The sequence below is a fragment of the Bos taurus genome, chromosome 2 (assembly GCF_002263795.3).
Source record: "Bos taurus isolate L1 Dominette 01449 registration number 42190680 breed Hereford chromosome 2, ARS-UCD2.0, whole genome shotgun sequence".
Classification (NCBI taxonomy): Eukaryota; Metazoa; Chordata; class Mammalia; order Artiodactyla; family Bovidae; genus Bos; species Bos taurus.
Window position 1 is genome coordinate 28,124,715 of NC_037329.1, and position 19,624 is coordinate 28,144,338.

The following is a 19,624-nucleotide window of genomic DNA, read 5'->3' on the forward strand; positions in this document are numbered from 1 at the left end:
ATCAAACATTTCTATTTACAGTATAGAATTGTTGGTCCTCACTCTGCCACTCATTACCTTTGTAAACTTGGAAAAGCCATTGAATGTGCTCATCAGAAGTGGGAAACAAGTAACACCTACTTTGCATGTCTCAAAGATTGATTGTTGGGATCCAGTGAAATCTGTTATCACTATTTCTCAAAGTGTGGTCCTGTGATCCCTGGGAGGTCCTTGAGACTGTTCAAGGAGCTTATGAGGTGGAAACTATTTTTATAACCATATTAAGAAATTATAGGCCTTTTTCACTCTCATTCTTCCACATATGTATGGTGGAATTTCCAGTGGCTGGCGCCACAATATGTGATATTGCAGCAGATTGACTATGAAGGACAACATATACCAGCTACCTTAAGCCAGACAATAGAGAGGTTTACAAAAATAGAAAACAAGGCATTCACTGATTTGTTTTTCTTTTAGAAATTAAAATAATTGTTCATAAAAATTCTTTTACATTAGCATGTGATATGCTAATTGTTATTTTCATGTAAATTAATAAATATTTTTTAATGAATTAGTTTTAATTTCCGATACAGTAAATATTGATGGACATAATCAGCACAAACAAAAGCTCTTTAGGGGTCCTTGATACTTTTTAAGAATGTGAAGGGGTCCTAAGACCAAAACATGTGAGAACTGCCGATGGATATGAAAGCGCTGTGCAATGTGTGATGACACTGTCGTGTTAAGAAAATTTTGGCAACGTGCGCATAGTCCTGCCGCTGCAGGCACTGGTTGGTGCCCACTCCATCTTCAGGGCAGGTTTATTTAGTCTGGGGTCCAAAATCTCTGAACTATCTATATAATAGTTGCCTGCAATTTCACATGTTGATCATGTTTCTACTTTTTTTTTTAGTGTGAATGTCCACAATTTTCACAGTGTTCAGATCCTCAGAAGGTCCTAAATGAAGCCCAGCTGTAGCAATTGCTAATTATCTGCTGGCCCCATTTTTGTCTCCCAGAGAAGTAATGATAAAATCATGGTGCAGGCACCAGAGAGGATATGCCGAGGTTCAAGGCTCCCATGTCGATACCGTGGGCTTGGGTATCTCTAGAGTTCTTGCCCCTTTTCCTCCCTGCTTGTGGGAGGTGTTAAACGGGTTAGCTTCCCTAGGCACTAGGAGAAGGGCTTTCTGTCGGTCAGTACGATGCCTTTGCCATCTTTTTGAGCCTCCTTTCACCTGGTGTCATAGGGTGTGGTAGGACATAACCACCGTCAGTTTAGGGAACAAAGAAGGCTCAGAGACTGATGTCATCAAGATTCAGGCACTGTACTGAGTTACCCAAAGTTTTAGAGATTCAAACTGCAGTATTAGAAGATTTAATCAAACTGTCCTGGCATGGGAAGGAGAATGCTCATGGCTGGGTATTCAGACTGTCTCTGTCTCAGCCTTGGGCACCCTTGGCAACAGAGCAGAGTTGAGTGCATACAGAAATTACTATTTCATACGTCTTGTTGCGGTTTCTTAAAGTTTTTTTTTTTTTAATTAACTTTAATTCTAGCAGCTGTTGAGAGTTACTCATAATATTTTAGTGTTCTTAAGAGAATTTAAGACCATTCTAACTCACTGGCCCTTATCATATCTTGATATTATTATGAATGGAAAACTCATATATATATATATATATTTTAATATAGCAGTTGTGTACATTTCAAACCCAAACTTCCCAACTACCATTCCTGCATGGTTATCATAAGTTTGTTCTCTATTAATCTGTTTCTGGGAAACTCATATCTTAGATATTTACTTGTTCCATATTTCCTCAGTGTCATTTAGCTTTTTGGTTGCATGTACATATATGTGTCTGTTTTACTTTTATGTAGTCATTTAAAATTGTTTTCGAATTTTGTATATTCAGTGGGCAATTTTGCAACATTCACAGGTCCTGTCTATTTAAGATAAAATTTTTAAAAGGAAACTACACACCTTATTCCAGCTGTTTGTTGGATGGTTTAGTGTATAGTGCTGTCATGAAATTACCTCTAAGACTATCCCCTTTGTTTCACTTTTAAAAATAATTTGATAAAATGGTATTTTCCAAGGAAAATATGAAAACTGTATTGAATATTATTTTGCTAGACTAAAAGCTCCTGAAAATTTTAATTATAGAATTAAATTTAAGGTTACTGATCTAGTGTAGATTTTATAAAAGGAACATTTATTTTTAGAATTTCGTGATATAATCATGTTTGTATAAGGTAAATTCAATCAATTCAACAAAGACTTTCCTTTGTTATTGTCACAACTGCCTCTTCTAGTTAAAGAAGTATTAGAGGTAACCCTAAAACTGTTAAATGCTATCTGTGTGTCAGTAGCATCTTATAAAAATTGCAGTACATTTATTTTGGGTAAACTCTGCTTCATTAGAGTTTAATATGCTATATGTTATGTATTTCAGAAACTCCAGGAAGGAACTTAATGACATACGATTTGAGTTTACTCCAGGAAGAGGTAAGTTTCAATTGAAATTATTATTTTATTGCTACAGAGAGCATTTCAGAAATTGATTATAAGCATGTGGTTATAATTTGGTATTCAAAAATGCATTCTCTAACAATAGAGGAGGGAAGGAAGGAAGGAAGAAAGGAAGGATTTGTAGTAATTGCAGAGAATCCAAACCAAACCTACTACTGATTGTATGAATTCTAATGACACGTGCTGCACAGAATACCCACACTTATAAATCAAATCTATTAGCTCAAGCGTGAAAAGAAGTGCTGGCATGGTGATGCAGGGCCTAAAGGACATTATGATGGGTGTGATGAGATGCGCATAGCAGTCCTAATTATGGTTGAGCAACAAACCATGACATCAGACCAAAAGGTAGCATACTTGGCCTCTCTGTTGTCCGTTCTGATTATACAAAGCCTGTGTTGAGCAGTGTCTGGGCTGCTGCTTGCTACAGGCACCACTAGGAGGCTTGGTAGGAACAATGCCAGTCTGGCAGAAGAATGTAATTTTAGTATTTTGAGTAGTTACTAAAATAGCGTCAGGGCTAGACTGGTTGCTCTTTTAGTGCTGGGATGCATGGAAGTCATCGAACCATGTCCTGTTTCTAGGTGTCTCTAGCACCTGGCAAGCACCTGGTACGCAGGAGAATCCCAAGTCATTTTGGTTAACTAATGGATTCAGGCTTTAGAGATCACAACACTAGTTGTTAAACAAAATTGCTATTTCCACTCTTTAGTTCATAACCAGAACAGTCTAAAGAAGTGAAAATCAGGTGCTAATGCTATGACTGTACTGTCCTTGACCTCTGGTTTCAGACTTTTACATGAAAATAGCCTTGATATTTCATTAATCTCATACATTTGAACATATAACACGCTGTAATTATTTTATGTATTAGAACGCCATGTCAAATTTGACTTGATTAAATAAGTTGAAATTCTATGTGCTAAAATTTTGAAAACCTGCAACTTTCCTGACTTGATAGCTGGTCAGTCAGTTAATGGCTTGATCTCCTTGCTGTTACCACCTGTAAGAGGACACAAACTCAAATGCTTACAGGAGCCAAAGTGAATTGTGGGAACCAGAGAGTTCTAAGTACATTCCAGTTCAGTTTTGAACGAACCCTGCCCACCAAACAAAATATGTTCCTGGGCCATAGGTGGTTATGGACTCAGTGGCCCTGATCTCTAGTCTCCTGTAAGCACAAAGATTTCAAGATTTCCAGAGGACCTCCCTGGTGGTCCGGTGGTTAAGACTCTGTGCTTCCAGTGCAGAAGACACAAGTTCAGTCCCTGGTTGGGGAACTAAGATCCCTGCATGCTGTGCTGTGTAGTCAAAATAATAATCATCATCATCATGATTTCTAATGTATTTGAATTCAACATATCTTTTTACAAAAAAACATAGTAGGTTTCCTAACTGATCTTTCTTTCTGGGGGCAATCTTTGACAGCTTAGAGTCAGTCTGTGAAATTGAACTGTTGCCGGTTGCTGTTATCTAAAAGCTATTTCGTCATAAAAATGTTGACTAGCCAATTCTGTGATAAAATCTAACAATTATAAGAGTTTCAAGTATAGTAAATATAAAGAACAGATTCTTATTTTAACAGTATTTTTTTTCATCTGATTGTTTAAGATTGACAGTGGCAATAAAAATCAATTTTTTTCAAAGGAAACAAAGAAATGAATTTCTGAGTTGAGGATTGCTGGGGATAAGACAGCCCTATCTGCATGACCTGGCCCTTTGTGCTGGCTTTGGCAGCCTCGTTTGCCACGGTTAGATTCAGTCTCTGCTTTTGTTGCCCAGACAGAGACCACAGTGCTGACTTCCCGATGATAGCTGGCCCTCCCTGGGCAGTGAGCACAGCCTGTTATTAATAGTTTCAGAAACACCACAGTTGAATCACTGTACTTGTGTGATTACTGATGCTGTCAAGCATTTCAGATGTTGTTTGCACTCCATCTGTGCATGCAAACCACATGTACTATGTCTCTGCTATATACACACGTAAATACACATGACATTGAATATATATATTGAATATATAAAGTGAACATATCAAATATTCTGTCCTCATTTGAGGGCAAACCCTTTGTGTTTATTATGTTGCTGTAATGGTCTAGAAAGCAGAGCATACATGATCATTTATGATTGTTTATGCATCAGGACTGTTAGCTTAATGAAAAATAAGTTATCAGTTACCTCAAGTTTTTGTTCTAAACTGTTACTGACATATTACTTAACATGCATGAAAAATAACTGCTGAATGGCACACACACACAAACCAGGAACATTTCCATTTTTGACCAACGAGCACCACCCATGTGCTATTTTGATATGACTCATTTGGTACCCAACAGTCCTGAAAATAGTCAGAGATGCCGCACACTTTAATGATTTGGGAATGTTCTTTGCTTCAGTACTGCTTTAGTGCTAGCCCTTAATGTGGCTTTGTTTGATTATTCCATTCTCATCTGACTTCTTTGATTATAGCTCCTTACTAAAGTGTAAGATCTGATTGGTAACTTTAGAGATGGTGGTATCACATCCAGTTGCTTTAACAGATAGTAGCATGTAACCACTGCCTACTGTATGCCTGGTGTCTATGAGGCAGGCACTTTAATTCAATATGCTGCTTTTCCTGAAGTTTCTAGTGGCTTCCAGGAAGATGGAGATTGAGGCTGAATATTCTAGCTGACTTTATAAAGCACATCATATTCAGACTAGAGCCTTTTGTTATGCTGTCCTAGGTTCATGCTGTGGGCTTCCCTGGTGATAGAATAAATATTGCTGGCTTCCCAGCAATAAAGAGTCTGCCTGCCAATGTAGGAGCCATGGGTTTGATCCCTGGGTCAGGAAGATCCCGTGGAGAAGGAAATGGCAACCCACTCCAGTATTCTTGCCAGGAAATCACATGGACAAGGGAGCCTGGCAGGCTACAGTCCATAGGATAGCAAAGAGTCGGATACAACTTAGCAACTAAACAACATCAAGGTTCATGCTTTGAGATTGTTTTATCACTGAGAGAATTTTGTAAGGTGTTTCTTGTACTTCTAATAGTGAGGACAAGGTCCAAGATAAGCCCACCTTAAATGGAATTTCATTTTTTAGTAAGATTCCCGTGTTTTTCTTTTCCATTTCCTTCTTTGATTTCATTTCATCGGATGAGTAAAGTGATAGAATACCACAGTTTCTCTGAAAGTACAAAGAATATACATCAACTCTCAAAGTCTTGTTGGCAGTTTGGAAAATTGAGCCATGTATGAGAGAGAGAAAGAAGGTGCATTTCAAATGGTCTCTGGTTGCCTCGTTATCATCACAGTTACCATGTGCTGAGTAATTACTATGAGTCAGACACCAGGCTAAACATATTAAAGCCCGCTATGAAAGGTAATTGTACCTTCAGCTACGTGCTCATGTTGAGTATGAGTACACACTTAAACACACAACACACACTAAGCCCACTTACATAGTCATCATATTTGAAACTCAGATTAAGCAGGGAAACCCATTTTCTGATGAAGGCAGCCTTTGGCATAGCAAACTGTAGTTCAGGTTAGGTAGTTACTTGATTCAGGAGCTGTACTTTCCCAGTTTCTTCTTATCTAACTCTAGTACTGTGTATTTGTAATAATATCAGGCTGCCATGGAGAGCATGCAGTCTCCCTTGTGAAAACATCAAGGTTCATAATGGTTCTTTGAGCACGTGGCAATTTATCAGTTTCCCTTTACAAAGTCTTCAAACAGACGTCTCACTATTGTCATGTTCACGATAACCTCTCAATTAAGTAATTTCTGTTATATTCACTTGCTACAGCCTGTTCAATCTCATCTTTATGAGATTGCTAACGCCTGTCAATTATCATTGAGAGGCTACATTCTTTTATTCAACCACATTTTCTAAGAGAATGAGTCTTTTGCTATCGAATGATCAATGTCATGTTAAAGGATTTTCTTAATAGCATTCATTTAAATAGCTCATCTTAATAGTCCAACAAGCTCACAGGCTGTTTGTACCAAACATAAGGTTGTATCAAATGCTACCTCTTCAACCTTTGCCATAAATTATAACTCAGTAGCTACTAATGATAGGAAAGGATTGATGGTGGCTGGAATTAACCTTGGCAAGAAAGAAACGCATTGTCATAGGGACCAGTTATGAGCTAACTTCTAGAGGTGCATTTGAGGACTAATTCAGGTAGTAGACAAAAGGCAAAAATTTCTTGGCTCACCAAAAATGAAGCAGTGATTTTGTAGAACCTCTTTTGAACAAAGACAGGATGCAAATTGTATGTGGCAAATGTATTTCACATTGCTTCTGATTTTTCCTCCTGATAGAACCTGAATTGTTGAAATACACATGAATGATTTTTCTAAATGAAAAGTATATATATTTTACATTGTACTAGATTGTTAATTTTTATTGTGTGGTTTCTGATCCACCTTCATTTCACATTTGGGCAGATACTGCAGACGGCGTTTCTCAGGAGCTCTTCTCTGCCGGCTTGGTTGATGGGCATGATGTAGTTATAGGTGAGTCATTTTTTAATGCATGTAGTGTCATGCATTTTGTTTATATATCAAATGGAACTGCACTTAGAAACAAAAGTTTTCAGAAGGGAATAATTTATTCTGTGAATTTCTGAAAATTTCTTCAATTCCTATCTTTTATGTGAAAGAAGTATATTTAAGAGTCATATTTAATTTTCTGTTCCAAAGGCACTTAATATAATTCTGTCCCATTTGTCCAGACATGATTTATCCAATGCAAAACCTCACTTACTGGAGATAAACCAAAGAACCTAGAAAACCGAAAAGTCCATGACCTAGCAAGCCCAAGATACTGTAAATTCCATACACAGAAGTGTGGAAACTTCTGGGGTCCTTTCTCTGAGTTTCTCTATTCTTTGTTTGGACACAGTTCTAATAAACTTAGGTGGTGGACTTCCTAGCTCTTAGAAAAATTCATTCATTATGAAGTTTCAAGGTTGGATGAAACTTAACCATCATTCAGTCCAGTTCTTTCATTGTGTGAATAAGGAAACAAATTCCTAAAGTGATTCAGTGGTTTGTCGAGGGCCTGCAGCTGGGCTATGGCAGAACCACCACACTTTGAGACTGTGGCTTTTTCTACTACTGCTACTTTTTAGAATCAAGAAAAAGCTGTGTGAAAATTGGGGAGCCTGCTAGCTACAGACACACTAATAGGAGCAAGAAATGACTGCTGGCCTCCTGCCAAGGCAGGGAAGGCAGAAAAGCTGTAAGAGGCAGACGGTGTCATCTAAGAAAAAGTGTAGCCTGCATCTACCTGGGGTGAGGGTGAAGGGATCCATATTCTGCAACAAATTCTGAATTTATGAAGATCTTATAATGTAGCTTATTATTGCATATTTATAATGATGACCCTAAGTAATTGAGATGAGTTAATATTTTAACAGTGTTAATTATGACATTATATTCATTATATTTTTAATTATATAATTATAATACTATAATAGTATTATGATAAAACTTTCTTTAAAGTCAAATCAAAACCAGTTCTTGAAATGACTTGGGCCCCTTAAGTGATAGGTTTTAACTTAAAGAAAAATCACTTTATTTTTTTAAGTATGAAATGCTTTATACTTTGCTTCACTTTGCTATACAGCTAGAAACTAACGCAGCATTGGAAAGCAACTATACTTTGATAAAAGCTAATTCCAAAAAATCACTTACTTAAAATAATTTCTTCCTCAGTAACGCTGGAGTGTGTCACTAAGTTGGAGCTTGAGGTAGATACACTTACCCATCAGAATAATTTGTTCCTAGAATCTCTGTAATTTACATCATTACAAAATGAGTTGTTTTATGTAAAAAAGAGTCATAGGGATTTTAGTGAGATGTTGAAATTCTGACTAGAGAATCAGTATCTAAGTTACTGTTATACAAGTATTCATAAATGTAAAGATACAAAGTTATCTTTGTAATTAGAAAAAAGTAAGCTCTTATTCCTCTTAATTATACAGGAAGTGTACACATTGATTTTGCAAAGAAGCTGTTTTTAAAAAATATTTATTTGGCTACATCAGGTCTCAGTTGCATCACTTGATGTCTTCCTTGCATCATGCAGGGTCTTTCTTTGTGGTGCAGAGATTCTCTAGTTGCGTTGTGCCGGCTTCAGAAATTGCAGTACCCAGGCTCTCCAGTTGGGGTGCACAGACCCTGGAGCACGCAGGCTCTGTAGATAGAGCATGGGCTTAGTTGCTCCGTGGCATATGGGATCTTAATTGTCAGACCAGGACCAAATCCGCATCCTCTGCATTGCCAGGTGGATTCTTAATCACGAGACCATCAAGGAAGTCCCCACAAGGAAACTCTGACTCCTCTGCCAAGTGGTGTATATGATTATATAGACATATTTTAAAGAAGATATATACGTGCACACATACATAGAGGGGTGTGTGTGTGTATTTTCTCATATATTCTGTCTTTCATACACTTTAAAGCCTTGTGAGGTCCCATGGCTAGCTGAGTTCTTTAGTTTCTGATCAAATGTGAGGGGGAGCTGAGCAATAAGGTCAGTTCAACTTTGGCATTTATTGTAAATTCCATATCAGAATTCTTCATGTTAATCATTCTTTGATAAAGGTAGATTTTTCTCATTTGAAAAAATGAGCACACACCTTTGTGTTTTAGTTCACACTAAAGAATTAAGAGAAAAATTAATGGCTAGATCAAGATACCCTGTAAAGAATATCTTCCTTAAAGAGAGCTATAGTCCATATACAAAGCAGGCAGAATTAAAAATTAATTAACAGATAAAAATTAATCAAGACACCTGCTAGTATCTATTTGACAAAAAGTCGAGGAGCACATAGTCCTTTTATTTAACATGATCTTGGCAGGTGGATGGCTCAGATGGTAAAGAATCTGCCTGCAATGCAGGAGATGTGGGTTCAATCCTTGGGTTGGGAAGATCCCATGGAGAAGGAAATGGCAACCCACTCCAGTGTTCCTGCCTGGAAAATTCCATGAACAGAGGAGCCTGGAGAGCTACAGTCCATGGGGTCACAAAGAGTCGGATACCGCTGAGCAGCTAACACTTTCACTTTCACTTGGTAGGTGGCAGGTAGTGTGGAGAATAAAAGAGATTCATGGGAGGTATTAAGTCACATCTTTATTTAAGCATGATCTTGCTTCAGATCTACAGTCAAATTTAGTGTACTTCTTTTGTTTTGTTTTGTTTTTTTTGCCCCAGGCTCAGCTGAATCTAAACCAGAGGATTTTTGGTCATTGAGTTTTTTTAAAAAAGTGGAAATTAAGGCATAATGCATGTCCAGCTTATTGAGTGTGGTTTAAATATATAACCAGAAAGCTTCTACTTTTTGATGCTTTATTTATTCTTCCCCCAGTTTTTCATTTTGCCTTTTCCCCTTCTTGGAACTGGAGTGTGGAGTGTTGGAGTGAGACTCAGGGGTGTGCAGTTGTTCCTCGTCTAGTAGCACTGAACATCCCTCACAGGGACAGCACACCTAAGGGTGACAATGTCTACGTTTTTCATTTGATCTTTGTATCAATTATACAAGGTAGAGAGGACTTGCTGCTTTTAATAAGTATTTTATGAACAAAAGAGGGAGGTCAAAAGAAGTTTCTGGGATACTGTAACTTATCATGGTCCTTGAACTTGGATCCTGTGACTCCAAGCCTAGAGCCTAAGCTTGAATCTGACCCTGTGTATACAGTTAATCCAACATCTTTAGCCTTGAAGAATGGATCCAGATAACTTTAAGTGGTTTCTGTGTCTCTGGAAAAAAATAACTTGCCCTTATTTGTTTTTCTTGTATGAGTAGATGGTTTATGTTTTAAATGTTGATTATTTGATGAGCAGATGATATGTGTTTAAGTCTGTCCCCTATCTCAGCCGTTCTGTGTTCCTTCTGGCATAATTTTCTTCCCTTTCTACTGATTTGTCCCACCAGCACACGAACATATCTTTATGTCTCCCATTTTAAAGCTTTTTTACTCCACCTCCCATTTCAGCTGTTTCTCTTCATCCCCTTACAATTAAACTTCTCAAAAGAATTGCTGCTGACTTCACTTCTTTTTCTACCACTGTCTCTTGAAACCACTCCAGTCAGACTTGTGACTTCCTCACTCCACTCAGACTAGTTCAGAGCCGTATCTGGGGAAAGCATACACCTAACAGATGAAATGGGAAATGCAAAGGTAGATATGGCTGGAGTGGAGTGAACAAGATGGAGGAAGAGAAAATCCATGGACTGTGAATGACCACCTGACAGGTTCCTAAATCCAGTGGCTAATTCTCAGTGATCTGTCAGCAGGATTGGGCAGAGTGGACAATGCCCTCCACCATGATAAGTGGTTTCATTTGATGTTTAAGACTCTTTTCTCTCTTGGTCTTCTCACCTTATTTGTGTTGTCTTCTTAGTCTTTTATGTTCATTCCTTTTCATCTCTCTGACCTATGAATATTGACATGTCCATAGGCTCGTTCACTGTATTTCTTTACTTTTCTCTAATCACTCACATCCTTGATGATGTCATCTAGTTTATGATATTAACGTCTCCCACTCTGAAACTCCCACATTTCTGTCTCTAGCCCAGATGTGTCCTTTGAATTCCAGACTCATATTCATCTCTCTCTGTGGCATCTTGACACAGAAGGCTCATCACCATCCCAGATTTAATTAACATCTCCAAAAACATGCCCCTGTGGTTTCCTCTCAGTCTGCAACCCGCAGAGGCCTTGCCCCCTAGGTAGGTGTCAGCCCCATCTTTTTAGAATGGAGACAAAAACCAGAGTTGTCTTTTCCTTTTCTTTTTCTCATTCTCAATATCCAGCCTGTCTAAATGACTCAAGATCCAGCCGTTATTTACCATCTCACCTCCCATCCTATTTCAGACTCTTTTCATCTCTCAGTTGAATTACTGCATTCATCTCTTCACTGGTCTCCCTGCTTCTGACTTTGCCTCCTTTCAGCATGTTCTCGTCACAGCAGCCAGAGAGATCCATGTAAAAAGTAAGTCAGATACAAAAGGCCACACACATTATGATTCCATATATATGAAATGACTACAGTATGCAAATCCATAGAGAAAGTAGATCGTGGTTGCCAGAGCTGGAGAGGGGCATGGGAAAGGGGAGTGACCGCTTAGGGGTCGAGGGCTTCTTTTTGCAGTGATGAAAATGTTCTGGAGTTAGAAGTGGTTGCACAACCTTGTGACTATACTAAAAACCACTGAATTGTGGCCTTTCAAAGGGTGAGTTTTATGATATGTGAATTACATCTCAATAAAAAAAAGTAAGCCATATCACATTAATGCTTTAAATAAAACTCTGTAATAGCTTTCCATCCCATATCTCAACGGCTTACAATCCTCTGTATGATCTGTCCCCTGTCATTTCTCAGACGTCTTCCCTCTCTGTGACTGCCCCTCCTCCCCGTTTCACCCCAGCCACACTGGCTTTTGTACTTGCCCTGCCCTCGGCCAGGATGCTCATTCCCCAGGTTCACCTGGGTATCTCCTAGTGCTTAAATGCTGCCTCTCAAAGGGGCCTTCCCTGACCGGCCTATTTAGAATTCCAACCTGTCCCCAACTCTCTACCCCCATCCTTAAAGTACTTTTCCTAATCTCTCCCCATCTAATTGGCTGTATTTCATTTATTTATTTATTTTTAACTATATAGGATCTTCCCTTGAGCATAAGTTTTTTGAAGGCCAGGATTTTTGTTTTATTAAATGCTATGTTTCCAGTTCCCCAAACTCTACATTTATATAGTTAACCCCTAGAGATAAACATATACCACCTTGAAATATACAAATATCTCATAACACTTTCTAAAGAAGGCTATATGGGATTCTACTATTTTAAGAATCTTACTTTCAAGAGTACAGAAATCAAGTAGCATTTTACAAATATGAAATATAGTCCCTTGACAAAAAGGTTGTACTAAAATATAGTCCAGTTCAATGTAGAACATTGGCATATAGAGGTTTGAGTGATATTTTGAATGTGTATTTTTTTCAGTTTCCATAATATAAAACAGCTAACATTTAAATAGTTTTTAAAATCTTTTTTCCCTATCAGAATTTCCTCTTGAATCAGAGTAAATGCTTAGGGCAATATAAAAATCTGAATAAAAGCAATAGTGTATGTTATGGAGCAGTGAATGTTATGACTTTTACTATAATGTAGTGAACATAATGTTACAAAAAAATCTTCAGTACCCAGCTTCAGGGTAATCGGTCTTTAGTGTACGAACCATCACAAAGCAGAATTTAGACTGAGGGACCAGTGTAGTGACATAGAGTGATTGCTGTCACGCAGAAGCAGAGCAAAACTTAAATGCAGTGTTTATGGTCTGAAATCATGAATTCACTTCAGTTGGGCTTCAGTGCAGCACTACCTTAGGCAGGAAACAAAGTACGCTTAGACATGGTGTACATCAGAACTGAGATGGACAAGGCTTTGGGTGGATGTTGGTTTAAAAATATGAGTTAACTTTGCAAGATGCAAGACAAGATGCGTGTATGAATTTGCTTCTCTTTCCAGACTGGCATGGCTGACAAGTGGAAATAAACCAGATCTCAGTACCCAACACAGTTGTTTCAAAGATGGACCTCCAGTGAGACAGCTGAGAAGGTTGCTTCCTTAGCCTCCTAGCTCAGAAATGGTCCATTGGAAGTTTTGTCAGCAACAGAAGCAAAGGGGAGAAAACACATAAACAAACTCATAAGTACCAAAGACAGCAAAAGTTCTGAATCCTCTTCAGGTCTTGTGATACATGGTATTTTTGAGTCTTTCTTGGATAAGTGTTAGGACCTCAGCAATAGAAGGAACACTGATGCGTACGTTCAGCTGGCCAGTTAACCTTTGCTGCCCAGCCACTCCTGCTCCTGACGTTCGATCTGCAAGGCCTGATGTAGCATCCAGGGTGTGACAGTGAGTGAAGCGCTTGGCAGCTGCCTTTTGGGAAAGTGCCCACTGACAGCTCTTTGCTGGGTTTTTAATACCACCATTTCCTCGCTTTGTAACAACATATGTCTATTTTTTTTTCCGCTTTAAGTGGGGTTGAGAACCAGATGTTGGCATTTCTGTTTCCTGAGAAGGGAGATGTGTTTCTGCATTTATTTATACAATTTTCCTTTGAGAGATTTTGAGCCTAGCTGACTAGTTAGGACTCAGTGGAAGCTAATATTAGCTATATACATTCTCATAAGGTCTCTCAGTGCACTTTTGGACATTCTGTGCATGTCTTTGGCATGCTCTTTTGCTGCACATGGAGAATCCTGTTCAAAACCTGTCTGCCTTACCGTGTGTAAAATAGATAGCTAATGGGAAGCTGCTGTATAACACGGGAGCCCAGCCTGGCACTCTGTGACCACCTGGATGGATGGGATATGGGGGTTGCTCAAGAGGGAGGGGATGTGCACACACATACATGCAACATTGTAAAGCAGTTATCTTCCAATTAAAAAGAAAAGACTTCCCCAAAAACCTGTCTGCCCTTTAAAAGTCACTGTGAATGCCACCTCCACGAAGCCTTCTCTGATGCTCACCTCCTCCCTAATGAAATCTGAAAGACAGCTTTTCCTCGCCAGAAACCCCAGAGAATGGTTTTTGCCTTTAACGACACATGTCTTTCATCCTACTGTACTCCCAGAGCCTACTTTCTCTTTGTGTGGAGGTTGAGTGCACCTTTACAGCAATGCCTGTTTTTCTGGGGGTGGGGGTGGGGGTGGTTGTTTTTTTTTTTTTTTTAATCTCTACTATGCTTGCCACACATAGGCATTTAAATATACTTCTGTATAAATCAATACATTTAATTCCATTTGGGAAATTTAACACTGGAGTTGTTCATGAATTGATGACCTGGGCAATATAAATATTATGGCACCCTCTCAAAACTGAAGAATAATTCACCATGATTGATTTTTTAAATTTAGTTTTTTTCAAATTTTTGTTTTTTAACACCAAAAACATTTTGTATTGGGGTATAGCTGATGAAGGGACTCAGTCATACATATAACATGTATCCATTCTTCCCCAAAGCCTGCTCCCATCCAGACACATACCATTGAGCAGAATTCATGTCCTCTACAATAGGTTTTTGTTGGTTATTCATTTTAGAAATCACAGTGTGTACATGACCTTCCCAAAGTCCTTAACTATCCCTTTCCCACTGGCAACCATGAGTTCATTTTCTAAGTCTGTGAGTCTCGGTTTCGTAAGTAAGTTTATTTGTATTATTTCTTTTTAGATTCCACATATAAGGAATGTCATGTGATGTTTCTCCTCTGTCTGACTGACTTCACTCAGTATGACATTCCAGGTCCATCCATGTTGCTGCAAATGGCCTTATTTCATTCTTTTTAATGGCTGAGTAATATTCCATTGTGTGTATATCTCTGTGTGTGTTTACAGTAGTCAAGACATGGAAACAACCTAAATGTCCATCAACAGAGGAATGGATAAAGATGTCGTATATATATATATACACACACACACACACACACTATTGTAAACAGTGCTGCTGTGAACATTGGGTTGCATGTATCTTTTGGGGCCCTGTTTTTTTCTGGATATAAACCCAGGAGTGGGATTGCAGGGTCATATGGTAGCTCTATTTTTAGTTTTTTAAGGAACCTCCATACTGTTCTCCATAGTGGGTGCATCAATTTACATTCTCACCAACAGGATAGGAGGGTTCCCTTCTCTCCACATCCTCTCCAGCGTTTGTTGTTTGTAGATATTTTGATGCTAGCCATTCTGACCAGTATGAGGTAATATTTCATTGTAGCTTTGATTTGCATTTATCTAATAACTAGTGATGTTAAACATCTTTTCATGTGACTATTGGCTATCTGTGTGTCCTCTTTAGAGAAATGTCTCTTCAGGTCTTTGGCCCATTTTTTGAGTGGGTTGTTTGTTTTGATACTATCAAGGGTCATAGTTCAGTTCAGTTCAGTTGCTCAGTCCTGGCCCAGTCTTTGCGACCCCATGAATCGCAGCACGCCAGGCCTCCCTGTCCATCACCAACTCCCAGAGTTCACCCAAACTCATGTGCATCAAGTCGGTGATGCCATCAAGCCATCTCATCCTCTTGTCATCCCCTTCTCTTCCTGCCGTCAATCCCTCCCAGCATCAAGGTCTTTTCAAATGAGTCAACTCTTCGCACGAGGTGGCCAAAATATTGGAGTTTCAGCTTTAGCATCATTCCTTTTAAAGAACACCCAGGACTGATCTCATTTAGGATGGACTGGTTGGATCTCCTTGCAGTCCAAGGGACTCTCAAGAGTCTTCTCCAACACCACAGTTCAAAAGCATCAGTTCTTTAGCGCTTGGCTTTCTTCACACTCCAACTTTCACATCCATACATGACCACTGGAAAAACCATAGCCTTAACTAGACGGACCTTTGTTGGCAAAGTAATCTCTGCTTTTGAATATGCTATCTATGTTGGTCATAACTTTCCTTCCATGGAGTAAGAGTCTTTTAATTTCATGGCTGCAATCACCATCTGCAGTGATTTTGGAGCCCCCAAAAATAAAGCCAGCCACTGTTTCCACTGTTTCCCCATCTATTTCCCGTGAAGTGATGGGACCAGATGCCATGATCTTAGTTTTCTGAATTTTGAGCTGTAAGCCAACTTTTTCACTCTACTCTTTCACTTTCATCAAGAGGCTTTTTAGTTCCTCTTCACTTTCTGCCATAAGGGTGGTGTCATCTGCATATCTGAGGTGATTGATATTTCTCCCGGCAATCTTGATTCCAGCTTGTGCTTCTTCCAGCCCAGCGTTTCTCATGATGTACTCTGCATATAAGTTAATAAGCAGGGTGACAATATACAGCCTTGACATTCTCCTTTCCCTATTTGAAAACAATCTGTTGTTCCATGTCCAGTTCTAACTGTTGCTTCCTGACCTGCATATAGGTTTCTCAAGAGACAGGTCAGGTGGTCTGGTATTCCCATCTCTTTCAGAATTTTCCACAGTTTATTGTGATCCACACAGTCAAAGGCTTTGGCATAGTCAATAAAGCAGAAATAGATGTTTCTCTGGAACACTCTTGCTTTTTCCATGATCCAGCGGATGTTGGCAGTTTCATCTCTGGCTCCTCTGCCTGTTCTAAAACCAGCTTGAACATCTGGAAGTTCACGGTTCATGTATTGCTGAAGCCTGGCTTGGAGAATTTTGAGCATTACTTTACTAGCGTGTGAGATTAGTGCAATTGTGCAGTTTGAACATTCTTTGGCATTGCCTTTCTTTGGGATTGGAATGAAAACTGACCTTTTCCAGTCCTGTGGCCACTGCTGAGTTTTCCAAATTTGCTGGCAGTTGAGTGCAGCACTTTCACAGCATCATCTTTTAGGATTTGACATAGCTCAACTGGAATTCCATCACCTCCACTAGCTTTGTTTGTAGTGATGCTTTCTAAGGCCCACTTGACTTCACATTCCAGGGTGTCTGGCTCTAGGTGAGTGATCACACCTTAAGGGTCATAAGCTGTTTGTAAATTTTGGAGTAGATAAATCCCTTAACAGTTACATCATTTGCAAATATTTTCTCCTAATCTGTGGGCTGTCTTTTCGTTTTGTTTATTTTTTCCTTTGTTGTGCAAAAGCTTTTGAGTTTAAGTAGGTCCCATTTGCTTATTTTTGCTTTTTCCATTATTCTGGGAGATGGATTAAAAAAGATGTTGTAATTTATGTCAGAGAGTGTTCTGCCTATGTTTTCCTCTAAGAGTTTTATAGTGTCTGGTCTAACATTTAGGTCTTCAACCCATTTTGACCTGATTTTTGTGTATGGAGTTAGGGAATGATCTAATTTCATTTTTTTACATGTGGCTGTCCAGATTTCCCAGCACCATTTGTTGAAGAGATGGTCTTTCCAACATTGTATAGTCTTACCTCCTTTGTCATAGATTAATGGACTGTAAGTGCATGGTCTTATTTTGGGTTTTCTATCCTATTCCATTGGTTTATATTTCAATTTTTGTATGATTGATTTTTTTCTGTCTTTCCTACCTTCCCCTCTTTTTTGTCTTTCTTAATTGACTTTTCACCTGACTTTTGAGTCTTGCCTCCTTGGTAAGGAAATGTGGTTGGTCTAGAAGGCCTTCTATCTTCCAGTGCTTGCTGGCATTACAGTATTTGTCTCAAAATACAGAGTGTGAGTTACCTGCATCAGCATCTTGTCTTGGGTGTGTATTAAAAAAATGCACATTTCTTGACTCCAGCCTAGAACAACAAAATCTGGAGTCTTAGGTGTAGAATGTGGAAACTTGCATTCTTTTACCAAGCTTCCCAGGTGATTCTTAAATGCAATACAATTCTGTGGCCATCATGTTATCATCTGTATATCCTTTTCAGTCTCACTCATCTCCTTTGCTTTTCAGCCTCAATTCTTTTCTCTCTTTGGGAATCTCTTTTAAAACTGTGCCAATTAACTTTTAAAAACTGTGTGTCTAAATGGTGTAAATGTGCGGAGGAGCCTCATCAGTATAAATTTTTACCATAATGAGTCATTACAGTTTTTATTAAAACTACAATTGCTGCTCAGGGTGCAGTAGATCCTCCAGGTGGCCTTCAGCTTTTATGTTTCCTGACAATGGCAGAGTATCTTTAAGCTCCGGAGTATGCAAGCAACAGAATATTTGCTCATTTGTGAGCATATGGTTGGATGTGTGAAGTGTGTTGTTCCCCCAGCTATAGCCAGGGATATTTAAGTCTTCTGTGAGAAATCTAGGATTTATTGCACCGCCATGCACTTTTACAATGCAAGTCTTGGAAAAGAGTGAACATCTTTTCCCTTATATTCAATTCAGTGATTATGCTGTGATGTTTATTGATGTTGAAATTCAATGGAGGAAAATTTTCATTAAAAAAAAAATAGTGTCTCTATGAAACAATTTTACTATGCTTTTAAATGATGACTGATAATAAAAAAAAAAAAAAAGGCAGAAAATTCCGTTAGCCCTTCCTGGGTTTAGAAAGGCTTGGTGTTAGTTAAATGAAGTCAATAAATACAGTTGAGTGACTCCTGATTAAAAGTTGTCTGTATGTTAAGTTTAATAGTCTAGGGAATTAGGGACTAAAAGTGGCTTGGGAGAACTATACTGATTACTTTCCTTGTTTATATTTATCAGAAATAAATGTTAATCAGTTTGATATGGCATAGCATTACCATTTTAAAAACTGCCACTGCCATTTGATTGTAGCTCATTGCTCCTGGTTTTCCAGGTACCATTTTTTCTTTAAAAAGTCTTTATTGAGGGATTTATTCCCTAAATAGGAAAATTTATTAATTTTAATGTGAAAAATAGTATATAAAAATTATTTTAAAATATTTGCAAGTGATAAGCTGAATCATCTAATATATAATTGAAAAGTACCATGCATTAGATGACTCACCCTCATATTCAGCAATTGTATGCTTTGGCAGGGTGGTAGAATCATAGTTTTGCTGCTTAAATATACAAAAAAGCTGATTGTTCTGTGGAATGTTGGGAGCCAGGCCTGAATAAATATGCAAAGAGCATGCAGTATATGCATACACACACACACTCAGCATTAATTTAGTCTCAAACCTAAAAGTTAATATATCTTTAAGTTTATTTAATTGCATCAGAAAGATAGACTGAAATAAAATAGAATTTTTGTTGTAACAGAGCTATCATTTCAATAATCTTTTGACCATACTCCTCCCACCCACCCCCAAAATTCAAGGAAATTCAACAGAAGAAATGTTTTCCTAGAAAACCAAATTTCAGAAACCTAAAAGAGGCTGCCTGCTCCTGTGATTGAATCCACTACCAGCCCCAGCCACCCTCTGTGCTTACTGATCTGCAGATTCTAATGCAAAATGATTGACTATCCAGATAAGAGTTCACAGACTTATTGTTTATGAAGACATCTGATTTGGGAGGAGGGGGAAAAATTCAAAATTACCTTTCAAAATGTGAACAAAGGTTATTTCCAGAAAGTTCTAAAAAGCATAAAATCTGTAATCTCCCCCAAGGTGTTCTCAGTTTCTGTGTCATATGATTATGAATCCGTGCAGCAGTAAACCACACTGCAAGCCCTGGTTTTCTAATTAACTTTGTCATTTTTATTTAGTTAGGAGTTGTGGATCC

At 38.4% G+C, this 19,624-nt stretch overlaps 1 protein-coding gene across 1 annotated transcript in view; it reads left to right on the forward strand.

Annotated features, from left to right (window-relative positions):
* The window catches only part of STK39 (serine/threonine kinase 39), a 323,134-nt gene that overhangs the window by 254,704 nt on the left and 48,806 nt on the right, over window positions 1–19,624 (forward strand). The window contains exons 15-16 of the mRNA NM_001434979.1: window positions 2,437–2,489; window positions 6,954–7,022. Of these exons, the coding sequence (NP_001421908.1) occupies window positions 2,437–2,489; window positions 6,954–7,022 (122 nt within the window). The remainder of the gene's footprint in view (window positions 1–2,436; window positions 2,490–6,953; window positions 7,023–19,624) is intronic.